Source organism: Saimiri boliviensis, chromosome 7 (assembly GCF_048565385.1).
Source record: "Saimiri boliviensis isolate mSaiBol1 chromosome 7, mSaiBol1.pri, whole genome shotgun sequence".
In the NCBI taxonomy this organism is placed as follows: domain Eukaryota; kingdom Metazoa; phylum Chordata; class Mammalia; order Primates; family Cebidae; genus Saimiri; species Saimiri boliviensis.
Genome location: NC_133455.1, coordinates 86,774,960 through 86,797,002, shown reverse-complemented (window position 1 = coordinate 86,797,002; position 22,043 = coordinate 86,774,960). Strand labels below are relative to the sequence as shown.

Below are 22,043 nucleotides of genomic sequence, written 5' to 3'. Positions count from 1 at the left end.
TTGTATATTCTAGTTATAAATCCTTTGTCTAGTATATGTATCACAAATAACTTCTTAATCTGTGCCAAATCCTATGTTGGATAAATGTACTACAAATAGTTTCCCAGTCTGTGGCTAGCTTTTGTGTCTGTCTTGCTTTGTCACTTTCTGATACCTTTTGATGAACAGAGTACTGTAAAGTTTATTCTCTGTAGGTTTATTGCCGAGTTAAAAACGAGGAAACTGAGGCCAGCACAAGAAAATTAGATGCCAATTTATTCAGCTCCTGGGCGAGGTTCTGTGGTCCCGGGGAGAGGGGCCAGGGAAGTCGCACCTGAATCCTCTTAGAAGTGGGGTTTTATAGGGAGTGAAGGCGTTCGATTGGATTTGGAGAAATAGGATGTGGACGGGGTTAGCTGCTATTGGTAGGTAGGTGGGATTTCCGGTGAGCTGGCTAAGTGCTGAGTGCAGAGGGCATTTCCAAGGGTGGGGTTAGGTGCCAAGTGCAGAGGGGATTTCCAAGGCGGAGCTAGATAATGGGCATATTCTGATAACATAATTTTCAAGCAGGGAGGGAGATGGGCGTGTTCGAACTCCCGGTGAGGCAACCAGCCTTACGAGTACTTAATTTTAATGTAAAGTTTTCTTTGTTTTTTAATTTATGTGTTTTAAAGTTTGTTACTCCAAGGTCATACAGGTTAAGGGAATTCTTACTCTAAGAACATTCTTTTAAAGTTTTGCTTTCTTTTAATTTAAATGAAATCCATATGAAAGTGAATTTTGTATCAAATAACGGATTCAATTCCTTTTTTTTCCTATACGGAGACCAAGTTGTCCCAACACCATTTATTGAGTGGTCTTTCCTTTCCTCACTGGTTACAGTGCCAGCTGTTCATCTGTCAAGTTTCCATAGATGAATAACATTTCTGGGCTCTCTATCTGTACTTTCCTTTTTAAAAAAATAGTGGTGATACTATGAACAATTTTGTTTGCATTGTTTTTTACACTTAAAAATTGTCTTGGAGATCCTTTCATCTTGGTACATACGGATATACCCCTATTTTTTTCCCCCATTTTTCTAGATGTGGGGTATCTGTTGTGTCTGTTGTACATATGTACCATACTGAATTTAATACAGAATGTCATAAATTACAGTTGTACCATTATTTTATACACTAAGATGGAGACTCAAACTGCAACACAGTACGTTCGTGATCATCCTGAGTAATTCATGAGTTAGTTATACTAGCCCCTTTTTTCTTTGAGGTATATGTTTTCTGAGGGAATCTGCCATTTCTCCTGCCATCAGTTGGATTGCTTCGCTAGTGATAGGTATTTTTATTTTTGCATGTTAACTTTGTAACAATTGTTTTACAGCTCTATCCCCACGCCCCCCAACCCAACCCTCAGATGGAGTCTTGCTCTGTTGCCCAGGCTGGAGTGCAGTAGTGCAATCTCGGCTCACTGCCACCTCCGTCTCCCAGCTAAGCTGTCATTGCCACATGTGGCCTTAGCTATTGATACTAATGATACTTCCAATGGCTACGGTCATTGGTGACACATGTTGACTGTGCCATGTTAAATGTCTAAAAAACCTATGATTTAGCACTGAGAAGAAATGTAACTGCACAGAAAAGCACAAAAGTAGGAGCAAAGTGAAACAAATTATAAACTATTAAACACATGCAAGTCAATGTTCAAGCGATTCTTCTGCCTCAGCCTCCCAAGTAGCTGGGATTATAGGCATATGCCACCATGCCCAGATAATTTTTGTTTTAGCATAAATGGGGTTTCACGATGTTGGCCAGGCTGGTCTCGAACTCCTGACCTCAGGTTATCTACCCACCTCGGCCTCCCCAAGTGCTGGGATAACCGGCGTGAGCCACCGTGCTCAGCCAGCTTTATCTTTTTAAAGGCTTCTTCCTATTGTGGGTTTCATTAGCGGGCTTACTTGTTGCTTTGCAAAAAAAACATGGACTCACATTTGTTTATATATGTCTCTACTTTTAATTAAGCTGACTTTTAATTAAATATCTCATTACCAGACTCTAGCCGGGACAAACAGCTAATATTTCTGGCTTTTGAACCTTCCCAAAAGTAACCTCCCAGGTGAAACCAATAAGCCTTAACTAAGGTTATGCTTTAACCACAGGTGTGGGAGGTATTTTCAAAGAGGTGGTAAGTGTTTTTTACTAGATCTAGAACCTCCAAACACAGCTCAGAGAAAGGAAAATTCAAGACAGGGAGTCAGAAGTTGTTCATGGAGGGGAAGAGGATTAATAAATGGCAAAGGTCACATAGATATCAAACCAGAAAGGACTTATTCCCAAAGCTAGTAATTAAACCCGGGCCACCACTGTGAAATAGCAAAGCCTTAGCTTCTGAGCTGCAGCACTGCACAGTCTCCATTGCTCCTCTGAAAAGGAGCCTAGAGCAGCCAATTTTGAGCTTGCAAAGGCTTTAACTGCTCAAGATAATTTTTAGGACTGACAGGAACCTCAAGATTCACACCCTCTGGATGGCAGAAGAAAGTACATCCACATGGTTACAAGGTCTAGCTTTCAAGGATGTAAAACAAGACTAGAGAAAACAGTTTGCTGGGCCAGCTTGAATAGCGGATTTGTAGGGTTTTAGGACTGCATTCTATCCTGTGGCTAGGGCTGCCATAATAGAATGTTACAGACTAGGCAGCTTCAGCCACAGGTGTTTATTTTCTCACTGTTCCAGAGTCTAGAAGGCCAAGATGAGGGTGCCCACAGAGCTGATTTCTGGTAAGACCTCTGCTCCTGCGTTGTAGATGGCTACCTCCTCCCTGTGTCCTCACTGGGCCTTTCCTCTGTGTGGACAAAGGTGCTATCTCTGGTTTCTTTTCCTCTTCTTATAAGGACAACAGGCCTATGGATTAAGATCTCACCCTCATCACTTCCTTTAAGTTTCATTACCTCTTTAAAGGCCCTAGTCCAAATACGGTCACATCGTGGGTTAGGATTTCAACACAGGAATTTTAGGGACACAATTCAGTCCATAATAGGAGGGCGTTGGAAGGAGAGTGTTCCATGCAGAGGAAGTAGTGCAGTAGAGCATATGGAAATGTGAAAGTGAGGAGCACTGGAAGGGGTTCAGCACGGGGTGTGTAGAGGATTGAAGGCTATTGTTACTAAACCAAACTGGGGTCTTTCACCCAATGCAGCAAAGTCTCTCACCCACACTGGGATTTTACAGTGGGAGAAAGGAGGGTGTTTATTTACGGGGCAACAAGCAAACAGAATCAGGAGCTCATGATTAAGACCTCAACTCCCCAATGGCTTACATGTTAGGTGGCAAAGCAGACGTTACAGGCAAAGGCATAAATCAGCACACGGAAGCCGTATACTGGTTTGGTCTAAAAAGGTGGGATATCTTGAAGTGGGGGCTTACAGGCTATAGGTAAATCCAAAGATTTTCTGATTTGCACACTGATTAAGGCAGGGGAGATTTGTCTAAAGATGGGATCAGCAGGCCAGGCATGGTGCTCATGACTGTAACCTCAGCACTTTGAAAGGCTGAGGCAGGAGAGCAAATTGAGGCCAGGATTTCAAGACCAGCCTGGGCAACATGGCAAGATTCTGTCTCCAAAAAAAAGGAAAAAAAAGAAAGATGGGATCAGCAGAAAGGAATGTTAGGTCTAGCCTATGGCAGACTTCCTCCAGGCCTCTCAGAAAGAAATTTAAAACAAAGAATGGTGCCAGGCATGGTGGCTCATGCCTGTAATCCCAGCACTTTGGGAGGCCGAGGCGGGAGGATCACTTGAGGTCAGGAGTTTGACACCAGCCTGGCCAACATGGTGAAACCTCATCTCTACTGAAAATACAAAAACTAGCCAGGTGTGGTGGCGGGCGCCTGTAATCTAAAGGAGGCACAGTCAGGAGAAATCACTTGAACCTGGGAGGTGGAGATTGGAGTGAGCCAAGATTGCACCACTGCACTCCAGCCTGGGAAGGGAGCAAGACTGGAGACTCCCTCTAAAACAAAACAAAACATAAAACAAAGAATGGTGATAATTCAGTCCTCAGTTCCCTTTTTTTTTTTTTTTTTGTAGCTGCTCCTATGGAGCAGGAGTACCCCATAGCCAGTGTGCTCAGAGTTGCCTCAGTTCTCTCATATCTACAGTCTGGAGGATCCATTAGATGGGGATCCAGGTTCTGAAAAACAACTCTGGCACGTCTGTTAAGATGTTATCTTTAGTTTGTATAGGAAACCAAACATCTCCTGACTGACTTCCCTGGTGATTGTTTTAAGTGGCTGTTACCTTTTTTGCTTATCAAGTTGCTCATTTACTTCTCAAGTCTAAAAGTCTAGCCGGATGCCTAGACTTTTCTCTTGAAGGAACTCAAATGGTTCCTTTATTTTTATGCCTGGAGGGCAGAGGGCACTCGGCAGGCCCCTAAGAGGTATCCCTGCTGTGTCTTACTATGGGTGAAGGCCCAGGGGGAAGAAGGCTAGACACCGGCTTGAACTCTTAAGGTAAGGAGATCTTGGGTACTTTATTAATATTTTTTTCAAGCTTTGATAAAGTATGAAATAACTCTGGATTAAGAGGAGAACTAGAACTTAATAACCATGGAACCTGAACAAATTGTTTGAAGCCTCAGTTTCCTCAACCTTAATATAGGAATGATAACTTTTTGAATTGTTCTGTATATGAGATAATGATAGTGAAATATCTTGGGGCCAAAAAGCAATGTATATACTATTGAGGGTTATTTTTTAAACTTTCAGCAACCCAGCTATAGTAGTTTCTCCTACATAAACACAGTATGAATTCAGTGCTCTTGCTTCCCTGACCCTCACAGCATTCAAGCCCTGTATGAACCACTGGGTTCTCTCCCTTGCAGCACCCCTTAGTCCAATAGTAAATACTGATTCTTTACTATTTTCCCCTTTAACAATTTAAACTTCTTTCAAAAGAACAGGCAGTATTTTCTTTAAAAAAGAAAACAGACTACTCTTTGAATTTAAAAAAAAAACAAAACTGTGGGCCAGGCACGGTGGCTCATGCTTGTAATCCCAGCACTTTGGGAGGCCAAAGCGGGCAAATCACAAGGTGAATAGATCGAGACCATCCTGGCCAACAAGGTGAAATCGTGTCTCTATCGAAAATACAAAAATCAGCTGGGCATGGTGGCATGAGCCTGCAGTCCCAGCTACTCAGTAGGCTGAGGCAAAAGAATGGCTTGAATCCGGGAGGCGGAGGTTGCAGTGAGCTAAGATCATGCCACTGTACTCCAGCCTGGCAACAGAGCGAGACTCTATCGTAAAATAAAATAAAATACTGTGTTGCTTTAGGAAAAACGTTCTTCTGTCTTTTCCAATTACATTATTTCTTCTGCCTCTCCTTTGCCTTGCCTAGGCAGAATTATTGTCTAGCCCACACATGCTGCTGTGCTTCTCTGCCTTCTAGGTCAAAACATAGGCTAACAGTACTTTTCTCAGCTCACTGAACTCTTTCCTGCCATCATTCAAATCACTGCCTTTCAATAAAGTAATTTCTGGCTGACCCAGAGGGAAGTGATAATTTTCCCTGTGACATGCCTTTTTATTTTCCATCATACCCAAGTGTCTTGTCCTTCTGTGCAAAATATACATGTATTTAATACGCTTACATATGTATTTGCCATTTATTTGTGAGGTGTAACCTATGAAGTTAAAAAAAGTCTTTATTTTTTAACACATCAGCATTTCAGCTTCAAAGTCAGTGTGGTCTCTTGAGAAGTTAAACACACTGCATTTGAAATTTTATATTTCTCATTTTTCATGTGTGTGTTTTTTTTAAAGTCCTTTTCAATTCCGTATGTATTTGAATATTCCAGGAAGCTAGTAGAGTAAAAAGCCAGAGTGCTAAAGTGTTCATAAGGAAATATGACTTATTGAAACTGACTTATACAATTCATCAGCTATCGTCATCCGTATGTTCTCATTATTTATGTGGCTTTTGCTTTATTTTATCAGATGCCTGACCTTATCATTGTGGAATTTTGCTTATAGTTGTTTAATATTATATAATAAAATACTCTTTTGTGTGAAACAAGTAAATTAATTGACTTTCTATTTTTTAAATTTTTAAAAAATTTATGTTAGATTCAGGAGTTACATGTGCAAGTTTGTTACATGGGTATGTGTTGTGATATGGAGGTTTTAGCTTCTAATGATCTCATTGCCCAGGCAGTGAACACAGTACACTATAGGTAGTTTTTCTAAACTGGAATTCCCAGGGTTTATTGTTCCCATCTTTGGGTCCATATGTACCCAATGTTTAGCTCCCATTTATAAGTAAGGACATGTGATATTTGGTTTTCCGTTTCTGTGTTAATTCATTTAGGATAACAGACTCCAGCTGCATCTGTATTGCTACAAATGATGTGAGTTCATTCTTTTTTATGGCTGCATAGTATTCCATGGTGTATATGTATCACATTTTCTTTATTCAATCCACCATTGATGGGCACCTGGGTTGATTCCATGTCTTTGCTATTGTGGACAGGAATGTGATGAACATATAAGTGCAGATATCTTTTTTGTACAACAATTCATAATAAAATACTATTAACAACAGCACAGAATTTAAATTGCTTTTCAGGCTAGAAGGGATAATTATGAATAGAGATAAATAATGACTCCTAAGCATAGTAACAGACCCAATCACAAAGCTCTCTTCCTCTCTTTCTGGCTAGAGTTAGATCTTATTCATTTTGTCTTAAAGCACTGTGATCATTTTCAGTGAAATCACAGAGTTCTTTTCATGAAAAGACAATGAATTGGTGTAAGTAATCATTTAAGGATGAAGGTGACTAGGCTGTGATCAACACCAGCACTTGGAGTACTTGTAAAACATGCATTGACTTTGGTTAAATTTCACAAAATAAAGCGTTAATACACATAAACACATTTTCTCTCAGCATTGAAAAATTCTAGTCTATAATTTACCTGCTTGCTAAGAATAAAAATATTACTTAGAGGTTTCTCAAGACCTTTTTCTAGACACACGAATTTAACGTACAGAATTATTCCATTTTCTATCTGTGCTCTGTATACTACCACCTAGTGGAATGAAATGCAAATTTACCTGTCAAAATCAGGAGAAGGAAATGAACCAGGTGAAATTTATTTCAGGAAAAAATTTTCATATAATTCTTTTATTATAATGTAGTTTGCATAAAATGCATGAGTTCAGAGTGAGAAAAGTCCCAGCCATTCTTGTGCTATTAAAATGCTATTAGCTTGTCCACAAATAAGCTGTTCTATTCAGAAACTTAGAAGCAGGCAAATTATTGAGACCAGGGCAGCATATTCTATCTCTAAATTATGTTGAGACGCTTCTCTTAATTCCTTATCACTAGGGAGGATTAGTCCGTTTTCACACTGCTAGAAAGAACTACCTGAGGCTAGGTAATTTATGAAGAAAAGAGGTTTAATTGACTCACGGTTCTGCAGGCTTAACAGGAAGCACGACAGGGAGGCCTCGGGAAACTTAGGTTCGAGGTAGAAGGTGAAGGGGAAGCAAGGTCCTTCACACCGCGGGGCGAGGGGGCGAGGGGGCGAGGGGGCGAGGGGGCGAGGGGGCGAGGGGGCGAGGGGGCGAGGGGGCGAGGGGGCGGAGGGCGACACAGGAGAGCGAGGGCGCGAGACGGGAGGCGCGAGAGGGCGCGAGAGGGCGCGAGAGGGCGCGAGAGGGCGCGAGAGGGCGCGAGAGGGCGCGAGAGGGCGCGAGAGGGCGCGAGAGGGCGCGAGAGGGCGCGGTCGCCCGCATAGGGGAAGTGCCGCGCACGTTGAAACCCTCAGATCTCGTGAGAACTCACTCACTGTCAGAGAACAACAAGGAGGCAATCTACCTCCATGATCCTGTCACCTCACACCGGCCCCTCCTCCAATTCGAGGTGAGATTTGGGCAGGAACACAAATCCAAACCGTATTATAGGATTCATTTAAAAAATTAAACATGCTGCTTCAAGGCTCCCATGAAATGAATGTACCATTTCTAACTGACAGGTTAAATTAAAAAGCAGAGATTAAATGGTTAAGTTTTTTCATAGCTCGGAAGAAAAGCAGGTGTGTATATTGTGCTTAGGTTTTTCCTTCCAAACAATGAAACCAAAAAAGGCAAATGAAGCTTTGGGGCTCTTTCTCCTTTATTGGTAGGGTGGTCCTCCTTTAATCTTCAGCCTCCATTAAACAACAAACGCAAGCTAATAATCGAAATCTGTTGTAGCTTGCAGACGGATTTCTCTAACCTAGTCTCACATCATCCATCATCGGAATGTTCTGTGGCCACCCAGGCCCTTTGGTCGTCCTGTTCGGATGGAATGCTAGTGAAATTAGTTTCCTGTTTCCGAAGGTGGCACAACTTTCAGATGGCATTGGTTGACACTTGCACAAACGTATTTTTTAATGCTCATGAATATTTTACCTGACTGATTTTGGTGATCTAAGTGTTCAGTAGTGGGTGAGGAACTGTGAGGCAATGGGTAGTAAGAGGAAGTTTAATTTAATTTAAGTTCAGATAAAAATATCCCAAAGTTCACTTTCACCCAGTTTGAAGAAACATTTCAAAGCCACAGAATCAGCTGAAATTGAGTCTCTTCTACGAATTCTCTTTTCTTTCCCTGACAGATCCCCATTCCTATCCAGGTAGACCGGGCTGTAGTGAAGATCGGACACAAGTGGTTTATATCCTCAAACTCTTAACCTAATTGTCCTGCCTTGTTTTTTTACTTCATGTGTTCTTGAACTGCTGAGGATAGCCCAGTGATCGTTTCTACCTCTATTCTATGTAGCCTTCAAAACGCTGGGTCTCTCAGTTTTCTTCCTTAATAAACAGTGAATCCTAATTACGTATAACTGCTCTAGTGCTGGAGGAATTGGCATGATTTTGCATCATGGGCTTCTGACTTTTCAGTGTTTGTGGGAAAGATGGCCTTCTGTCTTTGTTATTTACAAGGCATCCATTCCCTGATATTTTGATGATATTGTTAAAAGGAAAACTTCAGCTGAATTAAATTTAAAAGGGTTTAATTGAGGAAAGAACCATTCGCAACTCAGGAAGCCTTCCCAGCCAGAGTAGGCTCTGAGACTTCAGCGCAGCCTGGTGGTAGAAGAGGATTTACGGAAAGAGAAGTGAAAGTGACATACAGAAAACAGAAATGAGGTACAGAAACAGCTGGACTGGTTATAGCTCAGCATTTGCCTTATCTGAACACAGTTTGAATAGTTTGGCCACATTTAATTGGCCAAAACTCAGTGATTGGCACATGATTAGGCTACAGTCTGTTTATAATGTCTATTTAGTTTATAGTTCATGATGTACAGAGAAACGTTTAGGCCAAGCGTAAAATATGTAATGAGGCAGCTGTAGGCTAAACTTGATTTAACAGTACTTATCCCTGTATTGAAGCTATACTCTTGCTACCTGCTACTTGATGTGGGCAGGTGTGCTAATGGCACATTCCCCTGCACCTACCACCTGCTGAAGACCCTGCCATGTCCTGAAGCAGTCACTTAGGCTGTGAAACAGAAAGATGAGTTAAGAGAAGTAAATATTACATTTTACCCCCCAAAGACTAAAACCATGTCTGAGTTCTCCCCTTTCTCAATTCCCAATCAATGCAACCTTGAAAGGTGTGATATAGATAGCTGTTAGAAATATGTCTCTCCTCCAAAACCCTACTAACATACAAAAATGGACATATCTAGCTTTTCTGCTAAAATCGTAACTCAGACAGCAAAGCAAAATGAAATGTATGTACTCCATTCTCAGGATTTCCTTCTTAAAAAGCATTAGGCAGCTGGGCGCGGTGGCTCATGTCTGTAATCCCAGCACTTTGGGAGGGCGAGGCAGGCAGATCACAAGGTCAGGAGTTCAAGACCAGCCTGGCTAACATGGTGAAATCCCATCTCTACTAAAAATACAAAAATTAGTTCGGCATAGTGGCATGTGCCTGTAATTCCAGCTAGTTGGGAGGCTGAGGCAGGAGAATTGTTTGAACCTGGGAGGCAGAGGTTGCAGTCAGTCGAGATCGTGCCACTGGCACTCCAGCCTGAGCTACAGAGCAAGACTCCATCTGGAAAAAAAAAAAAAAAACAAAAAACGAACATTAAGCTTTGTGTAACTAAACTTTAGAAGTATGACAATAGTTCCTATCATTTGATGGCTTCTTCTGGGAGACAGACATAAATCTATTTTAGACTTTAAGACTGGTGTCTGCATTGTAAGTTAGTTGTGTGTATTTCTGCTTTGTTGCAGCCGTCTCTTGGAGTCAAGAAACCTACCAAAGCCCTGCTCTTTGTAATCTTGAGCCCAGTGGGACCTTATTTTTCAAGTGGAATCTTTAATCCGGTGTCCCTGTGGGCCAATCCCAAGTATGTAAGAGCCTGGGAAGGTGGAACTGGGGACTGCAAGATGGGAGGGTAAGTAAATCTGTGTCTCTGTCTAAAGGAAAGATCCCTGCCTGACCATTTAGTTATTGCCACTTCGCTTCACTATGAACACATACAATAATTTTCAAACGTTAATACTCATTGTGTTTCATAGCTAATTTTTAGTGTTTTAAATGTGCTAGTTTAAAGGATAGCCCTCGGGCCTTCATAAGGGGGAAACATTGGATATGATACTTAGGCAAGAACTAAAGTAAGAAACTGAAACAACCATCGCATCAGTGCTTTGGATGGACTGCCCCTGGGCGCTGGTCTCTGGCTCCAGGTTGCCGGCTGGCATTAAAGAGCATCTGGTCCTGGGACCCAGACTCTCAGTTGGCTCCAGGGAGTGCTGTCTGGGGAAGGTGCCCACTTCACTAAAGTGCTGTCTTCATTGCCATAGATTGTGGCCACACCTGCTGCCAACTGGCTGAGGGACAGCCGTGCTCTGCCTCTGTCAGGCCAGTCTCATAGGCCATATGTAGCTGGCAGGTAATAAAAGAGAATTTGAAGAGTGTTGGACGATTTGGGGATGGACTTGGCTATGAGTTGGGAATGCCCCTATGGGTGAACAAAAATAGCTGGATTAAGCAGCATGGACTCTTGCTTTGCATATATCAAGTGGTGTTGTTTCCATACCCAGGGCAGCAGCTGTCCTAGGAGGTGACTCCATGGCAGTCTTGTGGGCCCTAGTAGGACATGTAGGTTCAGGAGGAGGGGGAGAGTCACATGACGTGTACTGGGGTATTAGAAGCAATGACCACTGGCTTTGATCCTTCTGTAGTCTTGCTGTATTTCCTTTTTCTTTTCTCTCAAATAAAAAATGGATAGTTATAAAAGTCATCCCCATTGGCAAATTCAGCAACTACATTCCCTCAATGGGTAGAGAAATCAAAATGGAGTGCATTAAAACTAGGAAGTCTATCCTTTTTCTGGCTTAGAGCATGCCTTTCTGTGTCCTAGGCTAGCCAGGTTAAAAACTCCTTTTGTTGACTCTTGATTTCTTTTTTTTTTACTGGTTCAGACTTTGCAGAGCATATGCCTACGCACCACTGCATACCATGTATATACTACTTTGTTAAAGCTTCTCTTAGGGTCCACATTAGAGTTAATAAACAATCTTGATAAGAAGTAATAAGGAAGAAGTTTCCCTTTTTAAAATATTGCTTTCTAGCTCCCCCTGCCTGTCAAGGAAAAAGATAACATGGGGCACAGAAATTGCAAGGTAATCTTTATTACCCGGTATTTGGGCAGGTTGTAATTTATTTTGTAAACGATGATTTAATGCACTATCATAGAATACATGATCACTGTAGGGAAGTTAAAAATTAATGCTTTCAGTACATCACAGAGTGAACCCTAATGTAAACTCTGGACTTGTGGTCCACACTAGTGCAAGATGATGATAATGGGAGAAACTGAGACGGGAAGTCAGGAAGGGTATAATAGGGAAATTCTGTTACTTTTTGCTCAGTTTCTCTGTGAATTTAAAAGTGCTCTAAAAAACAAAATCTATTCTAAAAACATTTTGATTGATTAGGCTCAGGTGAACTATGATAAATGGAAATTGACTGGAAATCTTTTAGGAAAGGAAGAGACCAGAGAAGAAAGTATTGAAACTCATAGATTAAAAATGGCAAGAAGAAAGGTGGTAACCAAAAGGATGGGCATTTAAGCTATATGCCTATCCCTTGCAAAAAGTTCTAGGGCTGTCTCATCCTATGCTTCTGACCTGGAGAAGTACAAGGGGAACAAAAGATTCTGCATTTAGTATTATCCTGTTGAGTTGGCAAAGATATCTGGAGTCAACTTTAGTTTTGTGTATTTTTACATCTATAAACCTAATTAAGTCAACAATTACCCTTGAGCATTTTTTATGACCCCCCCTGTAGTTAATTGGTATTATTAAATACCTATTGAGTCTCATAAGCTCAAGAACTTTCTGCTTCTATGTAAGTGCATCTGAGGAAAAGAGAGAAGAATTTTTTAAAAAAATACTGAGATTATGCCACTATTTTGAAGGTTTGAAGGTAGCATTATCCTTCTATTTCTAAATATACACAAGTGAGGAAAGTAATACAGTTGCATACAGCTAAAGGAGAGTCTCAGTGTAATGGGTCTCACCTTGGTTACAAATTGAGATCACCTGGGAGTGTTACCAAATACTGATGCCTGGTTCCTTCCTACAGAGATTCTGGTTTATTTGGTCTGGGGCAGAGACTGTGCATCAGGATTCTTTAGCATGGAGCCAAGCTTGAGAAGCACTGAGCTAGAGAAAGGTCTTGCACTGTAGAAACATCTTTAGTCCCAGGTGACTCATTAGTTAATTTGAAATGAATAAGTCCTTCTCCCTCTCTCTCTCTTGCACATGCACACACACACACACACACACACTACCTCTCTCTCTTAGTATTTTCTTTTTTCTTTGCATTCTGATTCTGCATTTAAGAATACAAGCTTTGAAGTCAGAAAGACCTGGCTTAAAACCCTAACTGTCATAATGGTGCGTAATGTCATTATAGCTTTGTCCAAACCCACAGAAAGTACACCAGGAATGAACACTGATGAAAACTCTGGACTTCAGGTGATAATGGTGTGTCAATGTGGTTCCTCAATTGCAACAAATGTAGCACCCTTGTGAGGCATTGATAATGGTGGAGACTATTCCTTTGAATGGGGAGAAGGGGATATGGGAAATCTTTGTACCTTCTTCTCAGTTTTGCTGGGAACCTAAAACTGCTCTGAAAAAACCTGAAGTCTTTAAAAACAAACCAACCGAATTGCCTTGGGCATGTTACTTAACTGCTCTATGTATCCGTTTCCTCATTTATAAAATTGAGGCAATAATACTTCACGCAGATTGAGATAATAGAAAGTGCCTAGGACAGTACTCGACATATAGAAAACTCTCAGCAAATGCAGTATGATAACCTAATGGTTAAAAGTTTGGTTTTAAGAGTCAGGTATCTGGGAGTTACACACTTAACTATCTGTGAGATCTTCTACAACTGAATCTTCTCTTTCTCCAAGTCTTCAAAAGAACAATAAAGTTTAGGGTTACTTTTAGATGAGTCAATGAAATAATGTGGTTAAGTACTTAGTACCCTGTCTGGCAGGTATGGGTTGCATATCTCTTTTCTGAAATGCTTGGGACCAGATGTGTTTTGGATTTTGAATTTTGGAATATTTCTCTTTAAGCTTCCCTAATCTGAAAATTCAAAATCCACATCGAGCATCATGTTGGCCCTCAAAAAGTTTCAGATTTTGGAGCATTTCAAAGTTTCGAATTAGGGATCCTCAACCTGTAGTAGCCTCTCACAGTTACCGATACTGTGAGGCTTTCTCACTTCCTCATTTCATTTCCTGGACTCTCTTTATCTTAGAAGCAATCAGTTAAATTTTAGGTAATAGAATTTACTCTTTTGGAGGGATGTTTTTAATATGTCAATTCTCCCAAATATCTATTCTATTTAAAACTATATTGAAATGTTTCTATGTCAACAGCTTTTTCACTTTTCCATTTTTCTGTTTCCTCCAAGAACATGTTTCTCTTATGAATACTGGCAGCACATGGGCGGGAACCCAACTATATTACCATGGTATCAGTTATCCTGTGGACATTAATAATATAGCTTATACCTGTGAGAGAACTTTGAGACAATTATAATTTTTCGAGGGAATAAAGACCATCTATAGAATATAACAATACATCAATCAATCAACTAAACACTAAACATAAAAAACCCTTTCCTTTTCAGTGCATTGAAATAGTCACTGTCTTTAATTATCTTTCCCTGCCTAGTGCTTCATGAAGCTGAAGAGCCATGGTTTTAATTCAGCTAGACTTTCAAAAGTGTGTATGCATTTGTATTTAGAAGCTTCTTTGAAAGGCTGAGTATTCATCCTGTAAGAATTCTCTGTGTTTTTTAATACAGTCTAAAGGGCATTTTGTATATGAAAAATGATTTATTTTCAGGTATGGTAGAACTTCACAGTTGTGTCTATGAATGAGAAAAATTTCAAGTAAAATAGTTTTTTTTTTTAATAGTTATTTTTTAGAGATGCAGTCTCTCTGTGATGCCCAGGCTGGTCTGGAACTTCTGGCCTCAAGCGATCCTCCTGCCTTGGTCTCCTGTCCCTGGGATTACAGGCATGAGCCATCACACCCCACCAAAATAGTTATTTTTTAAAAACTTAATTTCATTAGGATATAACAGTCTCATGTAACTCATTTTTTCTTTGTTTTTTATTATGATTTATTTTTTCTAAACAACCCAAAGTAGATATTTTTATTTGCCAGATGAATTAAACGAGCAAAAATAAGGACTAATTTGCTTCAGTTCACATATACCAAATAGCAGAAGTGCGAGAGCTGTGAACCCCAAGCCCATGGTCTTTCTATGGATGTCCCCTGCAATCTGGTTTATACTCATTATTGAAAAGCATTTATAATTTAACTCAGTTATCATCTATTTACTATCAATTATGAATAAAGATTATTTGACATTTTGTGGTCATTAAACAGAAGTTTCCTATTTGTATACCAGACTTGTTCCATCTCCACATTAACCAAGAATTTACATTTTGTAATCTGTATTTATTTAGAAGTGTATGCTTTAAGGTCCTTTTAATGACTTTTTTTGGGCGGGGCGGGTACAGGGGATGGAGTCTTGCTCTGTCTCCCAGACTGGAGTGCAGTGGCACGATCCCAGCTCACTGAAACCTCTGCCTCCCTGGTTCAAGTGGTTCTCCTGCCTCAGCCTCCCAAGTAGCTGGGATTACAGGCATGCTCCACCATACGTGGCTAATTTTTTATATTTTTGGTAGGGATGGGGTTTTACCATGTTGGCCAGGCTGGTCTTGAAATCCTGACTTCAAATGATCCTCCCACCTCGGCCTCCCAGAGTGCTGGGATTATAGCATCGCGCCCAACCCTTTCAATGGCTCTTAACATTACCTTGGTACACATCGACCTCGTCATGCTCCAACTGCAATCACCATAGTGTGTTATCTATTTTCCACAGCTTACTGGAGTATTTCAGCTATTAGTCAATGTTCTTTCAGTTGCAAGTCAGAAAACCAACTCAGAATGATCTTAAGCAGACAGGGATTGATTGGCTTATGAAACTAGGTTGCTAGCAGTGGACTTACTAGGGGCTCAAGCAATGATTTCCAAGTTTCTTGTGTCCTTTGCACATCCCCCTTTTTCTTCTTTTCTTCCTCCATCTCTGGCTCCATGTTGGCCTAGGGCTCTCCCACTTCAGATACTTTCGTCTATGAAGTGTGGTGATCACAGACACAGCAGACGCCCGGTTTACATCATACCTAGTAAACAACCCAAGAAGGGAGAAAATGCCTGTATTTCAAGTTATATACATTAAAATGAATAAATGCACCCAGAGAAGAAATCACGTGACTATCTTAGGTTATATGCCCACCCTTTAATTCAGCTGTGGTAGGGCAAGATGCTCTATTGTCATCAGCTGTGGTAGGGCAAGATGCTATATTGTCAATCTAAGCAGAATGACCTAGCTCCATGTAAAAACCCTGTTTTTATAACAGTATGGAATATAGTGGGAAGGGAAGCTGTACAGATGAAAACAGTAGATATACACTAACATGTGGCTCTAATGTTTAAATTTTTTTTTTTTTTTTTTTTTTAGACAGAGTCTCATTCTGTCACCCAGGCTGGGGTGCAGTGCCACAGTCTCGGCTCACTGTAACTTTTACCTCTGGGGTTCAAATGATTCTCCTGCCTCAGCTTCCCTAGTAGCTGGGATTACAGGCACCTGCCATGATGCCCAGCTAATCCTTGTATTTTCAATAGAGACAGTATTTTACCATGTTGGTAGGGCTGGTCTCGAATACCTGACTTCAAGTGATCCACCCACCTCAGGCACCCAAAGTGCTGGGATTACAGACATGAGCCACCATCCTGGCCTCCTACTCCACTTTTATATAGACAACAGTACAAATTGTAATCTTACCCAGATGTAAAAGAGATAGTCCAAGAGACCTAAATAGGTATTTTGTGGTAGATTACGTTAATGTAATGTAGGAGTTTTGCATTATTACATTTGTAGTCGTTTTAGTTGTTTTTCATTGTTCGTTTCTGTGTATTTCTTGGGGATTTCACAGTACGATGGGGGGTCTAGGGTTTATTCCCAACCCTTGACTATTTTATGGCAGTACTTCTCAGACTTAGTGAGTTACACAGCCAGGGGTGTAGGGAGGCAAGTAGCCGTGACATTTATTTGAGGACTCTCATGTTTTGTCTAAAATATTCATCTGCATTTGATAATATACTCCATAATTTTCCTATGTAAGTTTAAATAAAAGATGATACATTAAAGGTGTTTTAAAAGTAAATCATCATTCTAGGGGAATATGCTGTGTTCCTTTCATTTTAAATAATCTGGGATGATTGGTGCAGGCTGAGAAAACAAGCTTTGAAATACGTTTTGGTTAGCATCGAGACTTTGAACATTTGTCCTATCTTTTAGGGGAATTTAGACATCAGGCATTATGTGTTCCTTGGGTACATTAAAAGGTCTTAAATAAGAGTATGCACACTCGCTGTTCTACTGAAACTTGACAGAATTTACTTCTCTAAACCTTGATTTCTCATCTAAACAATGGAATTAATGACAGTGTCTACCTCATAGTATTGGTATGACATTTAAAAGAAATAATTTATGTAAAATTGCTTGGTGTATGGAAGCATACTCAGTAACTTTTAACTGTTCTCATTAACTTTGCTCTTTACCTGTGTTCTTCTATCGTTACATTTCAAGTTAAAATTTCAAGGTTCCACCTTGTTTTCTCTCCAATGAATGCAGCTAAACCACTTAGATTCTCTAATGCGTTTTTCTTTAATGTTATGCAGTAGACCAGAGAGTGTAATGTATATTAAGAACATAATACCTTCGCTACCTCCACATGTGAATTAAGGACTTGAGGCTATCAGAGTGTAGAAGATAAGGGAATGCAGATGAAGTATGTTTATAACCTGTGTGTTTTCTCTTTCTTAAAGGAATTACGGCTCCTCTATTTTTGCCCAGTGTGAAGCAGTGGATAATGGGTGTCAGCAGGTCCTGTGGCTCTATGGAGAGGACAATCAGATCACTGAAGTGGGAACTATGAATCTTTTTCTTTACTGGATAAATGAAAATGGAGGTAATCCACTCAGATTTCACCCTGTACACTTCTCAGTCATGTTTAACAAGACCAGAAAGACAAGAGCTAGAAACTTAGTATAAGGGAGTAAATAGCACAGTTCCAGAGACTAAGAAAGAACTACTGTGCTTTTGCTGCCCAAGTAGACATGACTTTCAATTTTTTATTTTTTAATTTTTTTGAGATGGAGTCGCCTAGGGTGGAGTGCAGTGACATCACCTCGACTCACTGCAACCTCTGCCTCCCAAGTTTCTCCTGCCTCAGCCTCCTGCGTATCTGGGATTACAGCCTCCCACCACCACACCCAGCTAATTTTTTTTTTTTTTTTTTTTTTTAATAGAGACAGGGTTTCACCATGTTGCCCAAGCTGGTCTTGAACTCCTGACCTCAGGTAATCCACCCACCTTGGCCTCCCAAAGTGCTGGGATTACAGGTGTGGTCCACTGCACCCAGCTGAGTTTTGTTTTAAAGACACTCTACAGGTTTTTGTGTTTTTTTTTCATTTTTTAATTTTTGGCTCTATATGTACTGATTATTGAGATATTGAGATGTCACATTAAGGAATTTAAGTTACTATAATTAGAAGATTTGCTTCCTTATCCCTTCTGCAGTTCCCCTACCATTTTCCTGTCTGAACACCTTGCATTGGGAGATAGGTTTCAGATCAGGTCAATGGTCATTCACCACATACTGTGTATAAAATGCTGTGGTAATAAATGCAGTGTACTGATTCTGCTGGAAGGATTTTGTGTACTCTCTGGCTGTAATTCTTTTAACAATTGTTGCCCTTTCTACATATTTTGAAAATGTATCACAATCTCTCCAAATTTACTCTAGAACTCAATTTGATTAAAGAGCACCATTTTAAAAGACAAATCAATGTATCTTGGAATTGTATCTAGATTCTGTTTCATTGAAGACAATTTTATATATCCACTATAGAAATGTATATTTCTGTATTATCTTTTATATTCTGACTTATCATTACTTTCCTTTGCTGTTCTTTTTATTAGTTGGCAGAGACTATAGGGGTTCAGTGACGTGTTGGCAATGTATATGATATTAAATTAAATGACCAGTGGTGGGGGGAAAAACAGATAGGCATTTATTTCTGTTAGAATTTTGATAATCATACCAAACTTGGAAACATATTTTTAGACTTGTTTACATTCTTAGGTTGTTTATTTCACAGTAGTAATTATAGAGACTAGATATATAAATGATATTTCCAAATACTTATGAAGTTTCAATATTAGTTTCAATTAAATTTTTTTAAATGCAATTTATATTTGAAAGTAGCTACAGTAGCCTCTCTTGCTCTAGTATTATCTGGCTACAAAAAGAGGAAAATAGTAATTTAGATGTGGCTGAGTTCAGAGCTAGGTACTAATTTTAGTATTAGTTGCAGAGACGAACAAGATGAGTCTTATATTGCAGTCAGAGGTAGAGTAAACAGAAGGTGTGGTGAGTACATTTTGTCCTGGGCTTGGCCACTGGTAATCCTTGGCATATGAAAAACCAGATACAGATCATTCTCATTCTTCCATTCCTGCTGTTTATACTTGGCAGTATTTGAAAATAAAATTTATATTGGAATATTTATGATTTATAAATTTGAGATACTATATGTGACCCATAACAAAAGCTATGCTTGGAAGATTGTAGCCAGTGAGTGTTGACCTCTGCCCTTAGAAGATAATAGGCCGATTAAACTCTTCTTCCTATCTGCCCACTCTTACCCCGACTCCAAACTCCACCAAAAAACCCACATAATTTGAAACAAAAACAGTTACATCATTCAGAGGTGGTACCATCATTATTTTTATGGTTGGGAGATGTCAGAATTTAAGTACAGTCTGAATCAGAGATACATGATTTAACCAGAAACCATCCCGGTGGAAAATCGTCCTTTATCCAAACAACAATCATGAAACATTTCCACCGTGGCTTTTAAAGGTCAGAATAGAAATAAGTGAATTTGTCTTCTGCCTCTTGCAAAATATACAAAACCTTAAGAGTGTTACTATTCAGATTCTGGTTTCCTGAGATAACTTTAGTTTTAACATGCTCCTTCACTTTGGGGATGTTCATCTAACAGAACAAATAATATTCGGAATAAGGAGAAAGAAAGGAAATAGAATAAATATTTGAAGTAAATAGAATGCTAGGAAAAAGCTTTGGGCTGAAAAAAAGACATTGAAGCAATTCTGTAGTAGTTTTGGTTTTGGCTTTAGGAAAATACAATGAACAATGAATAAATCAGCAAAATACTGATTTTCACAAACTTTACTGATGGGAGGTATAAGCAGAGTTCTTTTGCTAATAGCCTGCCGTCTTTTCATGAGTGCCCACACACACTGCTGCTGTTGGTTGAGATGGCTGGTGCAGGAAGGTGGATGGGGTGGTGGATAGTGTGAGTTCAAAGCACAGTGCTGTGCACAGTTACTATGTGTGGCACTCAGCTTGTAACTCAAGGGAGTTTTGATTTCAGTAACAGCACCCATGGTGGTAAGATCACACACCATCGCTCTGTTGATGAGTAATTTAACCCATACACTTGCTATTCACTGTTTGAACAAAGCATTGTATCATATCCTGGACCCTGGAGATACCCTGAAAAATAAGACCCAGTCCTTGTGGTTGAGTTCACAGTCACTTTGGGATAACGACCACAGCAGTGAGTATTGGTTTTGCTCAGGCCACATCTTGAGTCTTCTCAGACACGTCAGGTGTTTATACTGACTCGACTTGGAGCATTCTTCCTCAGATGTCTACACCGCTTGCTCTTTTATATACTCCATATCATTGCTTACAAATCCCGTTATCCATCTGGCTTTCCTTGAGCCCTTAATCAAAATCGTCAACTCCCTGTCCTGTTACTCCCCAGCACTCTCCATTGCTTTTCCTTCCTTTTTTTCTCCCTCCATAGTCTAACGTACTGCCAACACAATAAATGTTTACCTGTGCCTATTAGAAAGCAAGCAAGGAGTTATGTCAGTTTTGTTCACTGCACTATTCATAGAGCTTAAAACAGTAAACAGCACTCAATATGTGTTTGTAGAATAAACGGCTAATTGTGCTGATGGTATTTAGGGCACTGACGCAGACCTACATTTCTGGTTTCCATTAGTGTTTGACTTTGGGAAGTCACAGATGAATCCTGCTGTTATTGCTTCTAGATTCCCCATCTCCTAAAAATGATTTCTTTGTCAAAAACAAGCTGCATTGGTAGGTTGTGCTTTCCTCATGTTGGGCAATCTGGAGTGAGTTCTGGCTCTTGTAAGTATGTTTGTGGTTGCAGAGGAAAATGAATATTTCTCACCCAAATGTTGTCATGTCATCATCTCTGTCTGGCAACCAGAGAAGCAGATGTTCTGTTCCTTGACCTCAGGCTAGTGGTTACAGATATGGGTGTTAAATATGTTTCACAAAACAGCACTTGCACATGCGGGGCTGCTGTTTTCATTTAACTTGATGTCGTCTCAGAGCTCAGCAAGCTTTAGGAAAGGTCCGGTTTGGGGGCACTGGAAGTGTGTGTGTGTGCGCACACAAATAGATCCATACATTTATGTGTCTAGTTAGCTAGCTATTGCAAAACACATGTTTATTTTGAGATCATCAACACTTCTAAACACGACAAAGAGTAGCCCTAAGAACATTGCCAAGAACAAATTTTCTCCTTTCCAGAAAGCAATTTTCAGCAGATGATTTTCAGAAACAAAACTCAAAAAAGCCATACTGCTGTATCTTAGCAAAGATAACTTATTCATTTATTTTTTTATTCAAAAGCATTTATTATATACACTCTGGGCCAGGCACAATGCCCAGTTCTGGGGATAGAAGGATGAAGATAGGGTTTGGTATTTCAGATAGAGCTTGATTGTTGAGCATGTCAGATGTAACCCCAGTGGAGCAGGTGAGCCTAGAGCCACTGTGTATTGAGAATGAGGGTGGTGGCTTCAGTGTCAAAACTCACTAGATTCAGACTCCTGGGTGTCAGAGGTGGGGAGGAGAAGGAGATGCTGCGTGCCACAGGGTACTGTAAGGAGAGTTGTGCAGCTGATAGGCCACACATGATGCCTGTGGACAGTTGTCCCACTAGACCTCACAGTAGTTAGGGATGTCTGCAGTCATCTCACAGTAGACCAGTAGCTCAGCCTTGGAGTTTCGTTTTTGAATGTCTTCTTTTTTAGCCGTATGCATGCTTGAGCTCACTCTGAGTCCATTACATTTGAATCTCAGAGGGGGAAGGCAGCATCTCCATATACTTAATTTCTGATGCTCCACCAGGTTTGAAAACCACTGAAGGCAGACTCTCAGGCTCGGCACAGTGGCTCATGCCTGTAATTCCAGCACTTTGGGAGGCCGAGGTGGGTGGATCATCTGAGGTCAGGAGTTTGAGAACAGCCTGGCCAACGTAGTGAAACCGTCTCTACTAGAAA

At 40.3% G+C, this 22,043-nt stretch overlaps 1 protein-coding gene across 6 annotated transcripts in view; it reads left to right on the top strand.

The window, feature by feature from the left end:
• The window catches only part of BCAT1 (branched chain amino acid transaminase 1), a 113,799-nt gene that overhangs the window by 66,517 nt on the left and 25,239 nt on the right, over window positions 1–22,043 (top strand). For all 6 annotated transcript variants that reach the window (XM_010337313.3, XM_003926578.4, XM_074402924.1 and 3 more), the window contains exons 6-7: window positions 10,256–10,419; window positions 17,459–17,601. In XM_010337313.3, the coding sequence (XP_010335615.1) occupies window positions 10,256–10,419; window positions 17,459–17,601 (307 nt within the window). The remainder of the gene's footprint in view (window positions 1–10,255; window positions 10,420–17,458; window positions 17,602–22,043) is intronic.